The sequence below is a fragment of the Engraulis encrasicolus genome, chromosome 12 (assembly GCF_034702125.1).
Source record: "Engraulis encrasicolus isolate BLACKSEA-1 chromosome 12, IST_EnEncr_1.0, whole genome shotgun sequence".
Taxonomy (NCBI): Eukaryota; Metazoa; Chordata; class Actinopteri; order Clupeiformes; family Engraulidae; genus Engraulis; species Engraulis encrasicolus.
In genome coordinates this window covers 25,911,403-25,925,655 of record NC_085868.1, presented here as the reverse complement: position 1 = coordinate 25,925,655, position 14,253 = coordinate 25,911,403, and the positions used below count along the sequence as shown (strand labels likewise).

At 42.3% G+C, this 14,253-nt stretch overlaps 1 protein-coding gene across 1 annotated transcript; it reads right to left on the bottom strand.

The window, feature by feature from the left end:
* Positions 1–2,507: 2,507 nt before the first annotated feature.
* Positions 2,508–13,993, bottom strand: LOC134459646 (adhesion G-protein coupled receptor G7-like). The gene is made up of 13 exons (XM_063212009.1): positions 13,890–13,993; positions 13,629–13,781; positions 11,401–11,489; positions 9,850–9,989; positions 9,575–9,685; positions 9,096–9,265; positions 8,665–8,823; positions 8,297–8,409; positions 6,628–6,962; positions 6,134–6,215; positions 4,958–5,116; positions 3,666–3,831; positions 2,508–3,486 (listed from the first exon to the last, which is right to left on the bottom strand). The coding sequence occupies exons 1-13, from the start codon at positions 13,947–13,949 to the stop codon at positions 3,274–3,276; spliced, it is 1,950 nt and encodes a 649-aa protein (XP_063068079.1). The 5' UTR covers positions 13,950–13,993; the 3' UTR covers positions 2,508–3,273.
* Between the last annotated feature and the right edge of the window lie 260 nt (positions 13,994–14,253).

The following is a 14,253-nucleotide window of genomic DNA, read 5'->3' as shown; positions in this document are numbered from 1 at the left end:
TTATTCTTCATTCACTATATACAGATTTTACAGCATTCATCAGTGAATCATTCAATACGATGACGCTGAATGTGTGTCTAGATGTCACTTGGCTATCTTTATGACAGTCTCTGCTATCTCTCAGACTGATGTCTTTGATTATGTTTGTATGCCACTTGCTCTTCAACATTTGAACATATTAAAATGTCATTTACAAATGAGAAATAGCTTAAAAGCAATTGTTAAAATTGTTTAAAACAAAATACAAATTAATAGATGCAAAGCAAATACTTCCTATATCAGAGAGAATACAAGAAGAATGTACGCATGCTGTACATTCTCAGACACAACATTTCAAAAGAATGCCCCTAACAGAATCCAGAATTCAAGAATACACAGTTTTTAACTGCAACAGGAAAGCAAGTCTACAAAAATGTGAAAATCCACAATCATCTCAGTGAATGTCAAGTATATGGTGCACAGCACTGGTCTCCAAACAACGGCCCGCGGGCCAACTGCGGCCCGCGGGCAGCAAGTTTCTGGCCCGCCATGAGGTCCTTAAAAATGAAACCATAAATGTGCCCATTTGTGGCCATGCGCGATTTTCGATCACAAAAACGTCAGTTATCTCTCCGAAGCATTCACAAACAGTTAAATCTTATAATAACAGTCTCATGACAGACATTGACAATGAGGCAAAATGATGAAGTGCAATCTGTTGTCTCCTAGACATCTAGAGAAGCCGTTATTCATCATTGCGTTTACCTCGGTCATCAGACCATTCGCAATTGTGCGGTATCGAAGCACTCTCCTCTCTTCTGGTTGAAAATGAGGACAATTCTCTCCTTCCCTATTTTTATGTATTTAGCAGGCCAGATACATTGTGTCTTTTGTTTACTCATATTTATGTGAAGTTTGGATGACAATTATCCCGTATTTTGGAAGTATCATTTATGCAAGGTAGTAGCCTACATGTAGAGACGTTAACGCAATTCAAGCTCCAGAGAACAGTCGTTACCAAAAGAAGGGAGGACAAAAACGAAACCAGTTCCTTTAAAATGTCTTGGAAATATAGAGCCAGGTAGAAGATTAGCTGAGTATTCCTGAAGGTCAACGTTGCTGGGTGCAGCCTGCGCGCCGCGGTGAGCCGCGCCCTTTCTATTAAACCTGGAGAGTCATGAGGCGCGAAGCGCACAGTTATTTAAGCCAAGTCGGCAGAGTTTTCTCAACTCTCTTCTGTTTGCAAATGTAAACGATTCTCCTTTGCTTCTATTGTATGTTTTTGTTATATCAGTTTTGCTTTGTCTTGCACTCGTAATATTCAAGGTCTGGCTGACCGTATCTGTATTTCTGTATCGCACGTGTAGGCTATAACTGTATCGCATTCCTAATTTAGCCTATCTGAAGGCGCCACGGGAGCATCTGAGAACAGTAGGCTACCTTGCTCCACCCTACCCCTAACCCGAATTTCAGAAATGTCCAGGAAACATACGTAGGCTAGTAGTTAGGCAGAATAGGGTTTAATATTCCTGATGGCCCACCTCATCTCCCCGACAGCCCCGACGGTGCACGGTGCTCATGAGCGTGTTTCCCTTTGTTCAACCAGAAGAGTCTTGAGCGCTCAGTTATGCAGTTAGAGCACTCACTCTGTCCTCTGTTAAATCTGGACGATTCTCCTCCCCTGCACTATTTTTGTGTATTTGTGATATCACCCTCTTTGCATTTTAGCTGGCGTACTGTAGTAGCCCATTCTAAATGTGGAGGATATTTTTCCCCCGTAGTTTGGTAGGGGCGCGTTATGCGAGATCAGTTGAGCAGAGAATGCATGATACATCGGGAATGCGTTGGAGGAAAACTAATATGATTTTCGAAAACGACCGCAATAAAGAAATATATAGACGAGCATTCCTGGAAACTAACTATTTCATCTGCCTGGGTGCCACCTGTTGCATGGGCTTGCGTCTTTTCTGTTCAGGCAGAGGTGAGATGCAGCGCACGAGTTCAATGAGATTTAATCGCTATGGAAATGACTTTTGTTCCTCGATCGAATTGGGATTTTAGCGCACATTGACCTATATTTGTTTTAGGTCTTGTCATGTAGCCTAAATCTCTCTCCCCCTCCCTCCCTCCGTGCCGTGACTGAAGTGGCTCTGCTGGAGAGCACGTTCAGCAGTTGAACATGCATTCAGCAGTTGAACGTGCTCTCTCTCTCTCTCTCTCTCTCTCTCTCTCTCTCTCTCTCTCTTTCATCGCTCTCCTCCATCTCTCTCTCTCTCTCTCTCTCTCTCTCTCTCTCTCTCGTTAACCTGTCCACAGTTGGTCTTTATTTACATTCCTCCCTGGCACTATATTGCAACAGCTAATACTAATATTTTAATATTTCAACAGTGTTTCTATTATTTATTTGTATTATTTTTATTATTATTTTTATTTTATTTTTTTATTTTTTTTTGGGGGGGGGGGCATCTGGCCCCGCCTGCTCTACATTATTTGGCCCTTGGGAAAAGTTAATTGGAGACCACTGGTGCACAGCCATCATCGAAGGAGGCCTACGTAATAGAAAAAAAAAACAATAAAAAACATACCAATTGAGATATTTCCCTAGGCACATCTTTTAACTCTACATCAGTTCACTTTCTAAAAAGTGAGGCATTTTAGCTGCTCTTTCTTGCATGGGCACCATGCATATACAAAGTAGTTAATACTGTACGCTACCACACAGGTACAAAGTTATAAACTACTGTTGTGTTTTTTTTGTCGAGGCTCTTACATGTTAGCCTTGTATTGCACATCTCATACATGCACCACACAGTACCAGTAACAACCAATTGTGTGTTTGTGTGTGTGCGTGTGTGTGTGCGTGCTTGCGTGCGTGCGTGCGTGTGTGTGTATTTGTGCATGCACGCATATGTTGCTCCTGGCAAAGTCCCCCCCAATGCAATTAATGATGGGGAGAGTAAAGTCTGTATACGGTACATGTCAAGAACACAATGTGTTTGTGCTATCAGTATTTGGAAGTAAGCATCCATTACATCCAGGGTCGTGAACCACTCCACTGGAGAGATTACCTTCAGAATATCTGATATAAAATGGCCTGCGTGCAGCCTCCCCTACTTTTATATGATATTATGATTGGCTCAGTCCACTGTCTACAAAGATGGGCCAATGGTCCGTCCCATCGATATTGTGGGCCAGCCTCTGAGACAAAAAAAACAGCATCAGCCCCTGGGAACTGTCGGCCCACTGAGAAAATTCCCTGTATGCCAGATTGCCAGTCCAGCCCTGGACAAGGTCCTAAAGGTTGCGTGTTGTTTCGCTTTGTGCAAAGTGTCCCTCTGACCCATAATCAGCCGTCCATGGGTTTTGCGATCGACCCTTGGGTTTCCACAGTTCATACACCTGCTTGTGCAGTGATAGGTCGGGAGCCGACACAGACTGCGTGACCGAGTGGAACATCTTCCTGAAGTCGGCCGTCCTCACCGTAAATAGAATGAAGATCTGTACACCCTGTTAAGGTATAGGATTCATGGTGAGTGACAATTTAGTGCCAGAATATAATAGTAGGTCAGGTTAATGATTCAGTAGTAGTAGTTCCCAGATCGAATTCTGATTTCATATCACTTTTTTGTTTTAAATTTTAGATATCACCATGTGAGTTTAACTGGTAAATATTTTCGTTCACTGACCTGCGTGGTGTTGCACAAACAGAAAAATATGCTGAGGATGTTGCTGAGAGTGGGGGTAGCGGCAGAGTAGCCCAGCACGAAGTAGCCCAGCACCCAGGTAATACCCAGCAGAACTCCCAGAGAGAAGTTGCTCATAAACAACTTCCTCAGTGAGGTGTTCTGTGTGCTGACAAGAAAAAAAGAGCAGAGAGTAAAAAAAATGAGGTGTTAATTCTTCTTGAAACTTAGGCAGTCCATTTAACACTTTCTAGAGTGTATTTGGTTCAACAGTACTCTCAAAGTGTACTGTGTATCAAGGATTTGCACAATTGACCAAGTGTGCCCTTTAACCCATTGATGCCTAAAGCACCTGCAAAAATGCCTGCTGAATGCCAGCCCTTGTTGGGAGAGTTGCCATCAGCCTATAAAAAACCTAAATATCTTAGCCTCTGATGCACATAAAAACCTGAAATGAGTTGCATTTAAAAACAGATTTTACCCAATTTAAAAAAAGTCAAACATCATAGTGTCATCAGGCCAAAATGGGTTAAAGATGTGATGGAGTTGTGAGTCATTGTGGGTTAATATACAAGAAAGACGTGATGCATTACATTTAGCTGACATGCACATACATGTCTACAGATATGTCAGACAAGGACAGTGTAGATGAGTAGGGTTGGATTTGTTATGAAGGAAAGCTGCCTCAGGGATAAAGGGATCTTCACAAGCTTCTTGAAAATTGTGCAGTTCTTTCTTCATAGCAAACGACTGTAATTCATTTTAGATGACCCACCCCCCCACCCCCCCCCCCCCCCCCACACACACACACACACAAACACACACCACCACCACCACAAAAAAACAAAAAAAACTGCAATGCATTAAGACTTGGCCCCTGTTATACGTTTCTTGTTACCAGAATGGCAATGAGAGCTCTACTAAGGCCTGTACTGTTGTAATAGTACTGAAATACTATGGTAGTGCTGGGGCAGCCATGCGGCTAAGGAGATGGGCTTTAGATCAGAGGGGTGTAGGTTCAAATCCCACCCTTCCACTCCCTACCTCAATCCATGGCTGAGGTACCCTTGAGCTAGGCATTTAACCCTACTGCTACAGGGACTGTAACCAATACACTGTAAATAACTGTAAGTCGCTTTGGATATAAAAGTGCCAGTGTCTAAGTGTAACAAAATGTAATTGTAATTACATAGGCTAATGTAATTGTTTTATTACAAGCAGCAGTAAAGCGTTCCACATGCAGAACGGTGGGACGTATGAGGCTCCTGCATAAAGCAGTTGTATATGTTTGTTACCTGCTTAAAATAGGATCCTTCTTGCAAGTGTTGATTCCAAAGTATATCAACACCACAGTATTGAAAAGCAGCATGACAGCAACTGGAAGCAGAAAGCCCCAGAACATGGGCTTCGCAAAGTCAAACTGTCCGGATGGTTTAAGTGCTGCAAGCCAACAGCTGGAAAATTAGGAAAATTGTTTGTAGTCAAGTTCAAAAGGTAAGCTCACCAAATACATTTGATTATCAAAATATAATATTTCATTGAAGTATTTTAACGGACTGTTTAAGCAGAAATGTTTAAGCAGTACTTAATGAGGTGCAGCTTTGGCAATATATCAGAACAGGGTCTCTCATCATCACTAAAAGTTTCAAGTTTTTTTCAATTTTACCTCACATTTTGTGCAAACATTTCATTGCATGTGCGAGAAAGAATATTGTATGTACGGTAGGCCTATACAATTACTGTACACAGTAAACCTTTAGTGTGGTATATCGCCTAAGGGGTACCTTAAATACTACTGAGGCTTAAGCAGAGAATTGGAAAAGGTAGAGACGAGTCAAGCCCATACTTAGTCAGGGTCCATGTGACGTCAGGTAAACGCCCCTTTAGGAGACTTTAGGTTAGGAGACCTTTAGGAGATTTTAGTTTGAGCACAAATGAAGTGCCCTTAGCGCTGTAGATGGCGGTAGCGCACATCTTATGCAAGCTGCCACCAAATGCCACAGAAAGAGAAGAAGGGGGGGACAACGCCCCCTTAGGAGACCGAAGTCGAGCACACTCCTTTGCATTGGGTAGGCAGGGTTTGATTGATCTCTTACTCTACCAGGAAATCTTTGGCTGAAGTTTTTGAATGTTTTTGGGAAATGCAGCCCAGATCAATAGATTACTTTGGGAATTTGAGAATCAAATCCACATAAATTCTACTCTGCTAATTATCACTATGTAAACTTGAGGTTGTACAGGTGGTACTTCAGTGCCCAATATTTCATTAGCTATGTTCGTGATGACGCAGTGCTGCTTTTGCGAGCTGCCAAGCAAAAGAAGCAATGCACCATCATGAACGTAGCCAGTGCTGATATTGTGTTGGTAATCTGCTGCACTTTGGGTGCCTTTACATTAGCTTTAATGGCACATGAAGGACAGTGGAAACATCAGAGTTGATTTTGTTTTCATTAGTTAATTCGATTACTTACAACTCTTCCCGCCTATATCCCAAAGGTTTGTCCACTCTGTAGGTGACCCCCAAAGTGATGGCAACCAACACTGCAGGAAAACCTGAAGGAATAGATTGTTTAAGGTCAAAATAACAATACATGTGTTTAAAAAGAACTTACTGGCACACTGACTACAGTAGGTTGCAGGGCTGAACTGGGACCAAGAAAAATGCATGACATTGTACGTGGCTCTGTCTTAATTGTGGACCGGCGACTAAGGACATGGAAAAAAAAACGAGAGCATCTGCCCCGGACGACCTTTGGCTCACAGGGGAATACCCTGTATGCCAGATTATCAGTCCAGGCCAGTCAAGTCAACACTCTACACATATGAGAAGCTTTAACCAGTTCCACTTTAACCAGTTAGTTTATGATTGACTGAAACAGAATGATTCATGTTTTTATACGCTTTTTCCTTCCTTGTGTTTTACAGCCTGAGAGTGACTGTTGTCGATTCTTGCTTCATTACGTACCCCAGCCCGCCACAATGGATGCTGCCAGGAATCCACTTGGTGTGCCCGAGAGTGTTTTCCTGATGAGTATGAATATGTGCAGTGCGTAGAGGGTGTTCCAGGTGAAGGTGGCTAAGAGGAAGTACTGCATCAGGGCAGTGAGGGCAGTGCAGGGGCCGCTGTCAGGATCCTGGTACAGGTCAGAGGTCAGCAGGGTGTTCTCCTCTGATACTTTTGAATTCTGAGAAACATTCTGATCGGGATTCTCAATTCCAAACAGGAAGAGGAAATAGAAGACGGTCATGGACACGCAGAGGCTAACCAGGAGTATCGTAGGAGCCATCTTCCTGGATTTTCTGTACACAGTTAAAATACCAGCGTTAATATGAGTCCTCAAGAGTTGAGTCAACTGTTTCAGATAACATTTGGTCCCACTCAAAAAATAGTGTTGTTCATTTTACTCTGTGGTCAGTATAACATTTTCAGAGTTAATTCTACACAATATTGATGTGTAATATTAATAGCTATAGAGTTGAAATTACACTGGCCACATGCAGAATTTATAGTGGCTTTTGACTCCACTGTTAACAGTAATTTGACTCTCCACAGCATTGTAAATATACTATCTGGATTTCTACAAGTTTACTCTGAAATGTTGACACCCCAGATAATGAATTACTTGTACCCCAGTACACACTATGAACATATGGCTACAGAATGTCATTGGTTTGGCTGGAGTAGACACTAAGCAAAACTGTTGACTAACATAATCATGACCACCAACTCTAAGATCCTTCATGCTTTTCTATTTCATCACAGTAGATGGCGCCCATCATTCAATAACCTTGTACTGCATTTAGGCCTACATTACACGTGTACATCACATACACATGTAATGGGAATGCTTTGGGGATCTTCAGGGCTCAATTTTTATAATAATTCTTTTTGTATAATAATGTCTCAGGGTGTTCCAATGAACATAAGTGCAGCTTGTGTTTAAGCAGAAACAAGTCACATTGAGCAGAAACAGGAAGTAAAAATAAACAGTGCAAGTCTATAGAAAAAAGAGGAAAAACTCAGAGAAGAGAAAACACCAATCCAGGGAGCTCTTTTTAAAAGTTCATCAATCAAATAAGCAGAGGGTCTCATAATCTAGCGAGGTACACAGCTTAGGGTTTCAAGGACATCAATCTGCCCAAACCAGGAGACACTCGACTCATGGAGACACTCAGTAAATATACTGTGGCAGAAAGGAAGAAGACAAGATCGGAAAGGTGTAAATACAGAGACAGACAGGCAGGTATAAAGAAGGCGGGTGATTGGCATAAGCACAGAGAAGGAGAAATGAGCTCAATGGAGGAACCCACAGGAACTGACCAGTAGATGGCAATCACAGCCAGTGAGAAACTGCAGAGTAAAAAGACACACCAGCAGGGGGATGCAATGATACAGCATACGGTACTCTGTATATTTTAAAACATTGCAATAAAATGAGGGCGCACACCTTCAATTTGTAATGAAGAACCAAGGCCATTCAAATCAATTCAAGAAACATTGCTAATAATTATAGGCATAGTATATAAAGCAGGCAGGAATCAGATCTTCCTCAGACACGATGTGCAAAGCCAACAGAGTCTTGATTGTTTGAACTACTTGTATAAAAGATGTGATGACCCCTGTGAGATCCTACCTGGTGATGATCTGGAATATTATGGTTAATATCAGGCCCACTATAGACAAAGAGCAGCCCGCTATGCTGATATCACTCAGTGCCTTAGCATACTGATATGAGGGCCTAAAAGACTGGAAGAAAATAGTATGCAGATGATATATGTGCAGTGTATTGTCAGTATTCAGTATGTATAAATATGATGATATGAGGTAATCTGTCTGCACATGCAAACACATACTATGCTGTGAATTGTACTGCCTTAAAAATGGCAAAAGAAAATTTAATATGGCTGACGTTCAGTGTATTTCAAAATCTGTGTGTTTTTTTGTAAGTTTTCAAAAGTTTGTCTTAACAGGATGAAGAGAGTCAATGGGGTGGTGACAAACCATGAGCACAGCAAAGTTGGTGGTGTGGTTGCACTGACACTGGAGGGTGGACACGTTAGTGGACGGGTTGGTTTTAAAGCAGCCCTTGGTGCTCCAGTCATTGAGGCTGTAGTCCCAGAACACACATGCAAAATCATGCAGGAACTTATCGGACGTGTTCTAGGGCACAATAAATAAATAAATTCAAGCTTTGGACGTCTCTAGTTACATTATCACACGTAAACTCAGCCGTGTTTTTACATTTTCAGTCATGTAACCTTTCTACAAACCCCTGTCAAAGATGAAAAGGCCCATAGTTGTCATGTTTAAGACCTGACTGCTCATCATTGGGGTAACTTGCAGTAACAGATAAGCACTACTTTAACAAATAGTTATATTTAAATGGTAGATAAAAAGGAAAGAGCCCATGTCCAGCGGTGATTTGACCATACCATGGGTAGAAAGTGCAGCTTGACATGTTCAGCTGTGACACCTCCCAGACTTCCAGAGATCACCATCCTCCTCGCATTCAGCGAAGGCCGGAAGGCTCTGGACCTGAAGAACAAGTCGTTCTCATAGAGCACAAAGCCAACGCTGACATTCGAAGTCTTACGGGAGGGATCTGAAAAAAGAATGAGGAAAGGAATGAGCACTGCCATGGAGTAAAACAGAGAGGAGTGAAATAGACACAAGTGGAGTAGATCAGATTGAAGAGACAATTGCAATATTCATGGATCTGAGTGTTAAGAAGATGGCATTTAAGAATCCACCTTTGAAAATCAGAAAAGAATGAAAAAGGAAATAAATAATGGGTCCCCAACTGCGCCTTGGTTTCCATTACTCGAGTAGGAGCCATTCAAAAGAATTGGTTTATTCGCCAGTGTCACAACACTATCCAATACATGAAATTATCAAAACTATCAGTGCAAACCTGAGGGAAGTTTGATGAATATCTGAACGTCAGAAGGAATCTCAGTATCTGTAATTTCTGACACATTCCTCTTCAGTTGAATTCTGTTTGTTGTAAAGTTACTTGAAGTACCTGTTTTTTTGTTTTTGTTTTTTCAAAGAATGGATTAGGGTTATTTTAAGTACAGACAAATAGCACAATATTTATGAAACACGTCTACACATACAGTTTATTAATGGATTTAGCTTATCAAAAAGCATTTGCAGCATTTGCATTTATTTTCATTTCACACTTACCAGAGAGAGCACTGAACTGGATACCTGTGGTTTGGTCATTTTGCACCTGGACGGTCTGGATAGCCAGTCTAGGCTGAACCACCAAGGATGTGTTACTGTTACTATGACTCACTGAAAACCTTTCCAAGGTGTGAGTTAGACTAGTGGAAAACACACACACACACACACACACACACACACACACACACACACACACACACACACACACACACACACACACACACACACACACACACAGGCACACACACACACACACACACATTCAAATATAAAGCAAAATAAATGTAGCATCTATCATATTCCATATTCCAGTATAATCAATTACATCAGTCATATGAACCATTTCAGAAACTATCTCAGGTTTTTTGCATGATTTACGCAGGACCAGGTGCTTCATCAGCTTCATTCAGGGCCGGCCCAAGGCATAAGCGAACTATGCGATGGCTTGGGGCCCACACGCCACCCTGGGCCCCCATGAGCAGCAAAGTGCAGGAAGAAATGAACTCTCCACCATTTAAAGTAAATGAAGCTTATGAATCATCTGATGCTGAGTAGGTGTTGGTATGGGGGCCCCGAATGAAATTTTGCTTAGGTCCCCATAAAAGCTTGGGCCGGCCCTGGCTTTATTTACTTGCACGAGAGAGGGGAGCTAAGGACATAGGTAGACCTGTAGTCTGTAGGCCGTGTAGCCATGATGCACTGTACTCCTTGGAGTAAGTGGTGCATGACAAAGAAATATATGACTAGGGAAATTGGTGGAAAGTTAATTTCTTCCTGGAACTTTGCTGCCCACATTTGCTTATGCCTCTAGTCGGCCCTGCACACACACACACACACACACACACACACACACACACACACACACACACACACACACACACACACACACACACACACACACACACACACACACACGTGGACATACCCCCCCCACACACACACATCCACACACACTTTCTATCTTCCCCTCATGGCTACAATGTCATTTTGGCATCACTAACTTACAATGCAATTTTGGCATAAATCGAGCAAATGCGATAGTTCTGGCAGACCACGTAGTCAACGCGCCCATGGCCTATTGGCTGTCGCCGACCCAACCCATACAGATATCCACAAATTAAATGCGCCTTGGTTAATTAGCTGCTGCTCACAATTACAGCCAGATATTGTTTTGCTGCCACTGCTCTTTTTGCTGCTCACTTTGCTCCCATCAACTCCCCTACTCCACCAAATTTGTCATTGCCAAACAATGTCATATTGTTGTCATTGTTGCTTGCTCTGTTCCAGGGGGTATGTTGCCTTTCCAGCTAAATGGAAGGCACTCCACCTGAGGATGCTGCTGTTCCCAGTCTTGGTATGGAGCTCATGGAGAAGCTGGGAACTTCCCTTGAACAGAGCCATACCGCCACATACAAATTGTTTGCATTAAGAAATAAAGCCTTTTCAAAATGTATCTCTGTTTCCCGTCTCATTTTTTACTATCGTGGTTCTGACAGAAATATGAATACTGCTGGTTACGTAACAGAAGGGTAAATCCAACTTCATCCTTACCTTACAGTAGCATTGTTGTCTTCAGTAAATTGTTCAGGTGCAACAGTTAGCAGCTGACTAACTGTTGTCATAACAGCCACTGTTGTGTCCTGTTAAGAATATTAGGGACACATAAGTAAAGTGTGTTCAACTGTATTCCCATTTTCCCCCAGATATTGCTATTGGACTCACTGGGCATCGCCTCGCTGCAGTGGTTACGTGGCGCTATTCCGACATGTCGCTATTCCGACGTTAATGTCTATTGTCGGAATACCGACACGTTTTCCACCGTCCGCCGCTATTCCGACATCCCTAACCTTAACCCTAACCGTAACCCCTGAAAAGTGTCGGAATAGCGACATGTTGGAATAGTGCTATGTCGGAATAGCGATTGCCCCCCCCCCACCCCCCCCCCCCCCCCGCTGCAGTCCCCTCTGAAGGTACTATATCACTGATACTAGTATCTTGACCACACATACAGCCCTTCAAAATGTCATCGGTTTATGTACAGAAGGCTACCATACGTATTACACGTGGACGTAGCCCGCCATTTAAAAGTTATCACCAACAAAAAGTCATCCATCTTGAAAATAGGGATTCTTGAAAGCATTGGTTTCCAATAAGCAATCAATTCACATTATACGGTAGAATATTAAGCATGCAATATTTGGTGCAACCCCATTGAAAACGTATGGCACAAATCGAGCAAAACCATAACCATGTATCTCTGATGTGCTGCATTTCAGAGATATAGCCTAAATACTAAACTGACTAGCATCTAACACTATGCGATCCGGATCTTGATTGTGATTGGCTGATAGCCATTGTTAACGAAGATTCTAAGCATGGCTAACTTAAAGGGGCTCTATGTAGGATTAAAAGTTTAATTAATCACTGTCCCGAGTCAGCCGATGCTTATTTGAGTCATTAGTAAGTGAACGATGACTCTCGCGACCACTTTCATGGTCCATCTACCGAGAACCCCAAGTGTAACTTTTGACAGAGCCGCCTGCTACGAGTGTCGTAGGAAACACTTTTCGTTCGAAAAAATCGCTTTACACAGTTTTCAGATTTGTATCAACTACTGGCATTCTGTTATGAAAAACATTCCCACAGTGAGCTTATTTAAACAGCATTTTTCACGACGGTGTAGATTTTGAGACAGGTATGCCACGGGCACCACGCAAACAACATAATCCTACGTTTTTGTTCCTTTAAAGCAGTGTTTCCCAACCTTTTTGTCCTGCGTACCCCCTAAGCCATTTTGTCATATGATGAGTACCCCCTCACCCTCATTCATGCTCTATTCCTCTATCCCAATGTGACTACACTCAATATATTTGCTATTATTACATCTTTCCGCGTACCCCCTGATGTGTGCTCGCGTACCCCTAGTGGTACACGTATACCTGGTTGGGAAACACTGCTTTAAAGGACAATCACTCTAATTTTAGCATTTAGTCCCTTCTCTGAATTGTCTGACAATAAAGTACAGTGGTCCTCACCATTTTTTTTTAGATTAGCTGCTGTCTCCCTTATTTAGCTAATTTGGATTTTGTCTCAGCTGGCTTTAGAATGGCTGTCTATGGGCATATCCATATGTTTTCATTTGTTTCTTATCATTTAAATGCTTGAGTCTAAGTTCATATCGAGAATCTGGTGCAGATGGGGTAGGAACATGGCAGCAAGAGCACATCTTTTCACTACTTCTGGTTGAGGTGTCAATGTGATGGCAAAGATGTTTCAGACTGTGTGCATCTCGCCTCACTCAGTTTTGTAGCAAAGTTTTTGTCTGGCAGCACGTTGAACGTGTGCATGCCCAGTGGTGTTGCTGGGGTGACCAACCACTTCCTCAACTGATCGAAGGAATTGTTATCACAGCACTTTTCAAAAGAAATACTGTCAGCGATTAAGTGCAACAGTGTTAGATAAGCAATAAGCCACTTGAGTCTGTGGCCACTTTAGCCCCATTGAGCTAAAGCCCCTTGAGTCCAGCTGAGTGCTGGAATTGATGTGAGCCTTGGTGTATTTCCCACTTCATTTAGCTAATAATTAAACGTTTACAATAACAAGCTGCTAGCTACAGCGCTAATCAGTGGATACACTGATATGGTAAGCCAAGGAATGGAATGCAGTTTCCCTGGGCACTGAATGAAGGGAGTAGTTTCTTATATGCAAAAGGACAGCTTATTGTGTAAATGTCCAGAGAGAGAGAGAGAGAAGTGGCAACATAAGGCACAGTAGCCTACCTCTGTGATATTAGTAATGTCGGTCAGGATGGTGTTTACTATGGCTGCTGCTGCAGTGATGTTGGAACCCGACAGCTGATCCGGCCTTGACGTGAGAATTTGTGTGTTGGTCGCCAGCTGCTGAACCTCTTCAGGATCAGTGTTCACTGTAACCTGGGCAGATGAAATGGATATCAGTTAGAGAAATGTAGTCACTTTGAAAGAGAAATAACACTCGCAAGAGCAATTGAAAGTCTTCAAATGAGTGCAAATTCTACTTACATTGGCTTTAATATTGTCAAGGGTTAAACCGCACTCCACTTTCTGCACGGGGCCAGACATCGGGTTGCCATTTTGTTTCACACATCTACTAGAGGCTTGAGGAATACCAGCTGGGGAAATGGAGAGGTAAATAATGCAGTGTTAAATCAACACTTAGAGAGTACTCTTGGACCAGATACATTCTGAAACATGATGAATATACACTCTGAGTGTTGAATTAACTCAATTAATTTAAATGTGTCAGTGCTCGTGTCCATTTGTATGCCATTGAAATATATTAGAGTAATGTGAGACACTTTTACATGAGCTCCCCTCTAGCCAAGCTAAAATTAAATATCTGTAAAAAATGTACACATTTCCCCCT

Bases quoted from the DNA above. Each gene is read 5' to 3' on its own strand.
- LOC134459646 (XM_063212009.1), bottom strand. From the start codon at position 13,949: ATGTCTGGCCCCGTGCAGAAAGTGGAGTGCGGTTTAACCCTTGACAAT. The intron at 9,990-11,400 runs GTAAGGATGAAG...GTTTTCCACTAG, and splicing joins GACAACAATGCTACTGTAAG to TCTAACTCACACCTTGGAAA. The intron at 8,824-9,095 runs GTATGGTCAAAT...ATTGTGCCCTAG, and splicing joins AGCTGCACTTTCTACCCATG to AACACGTCCGATAAGTTCCT.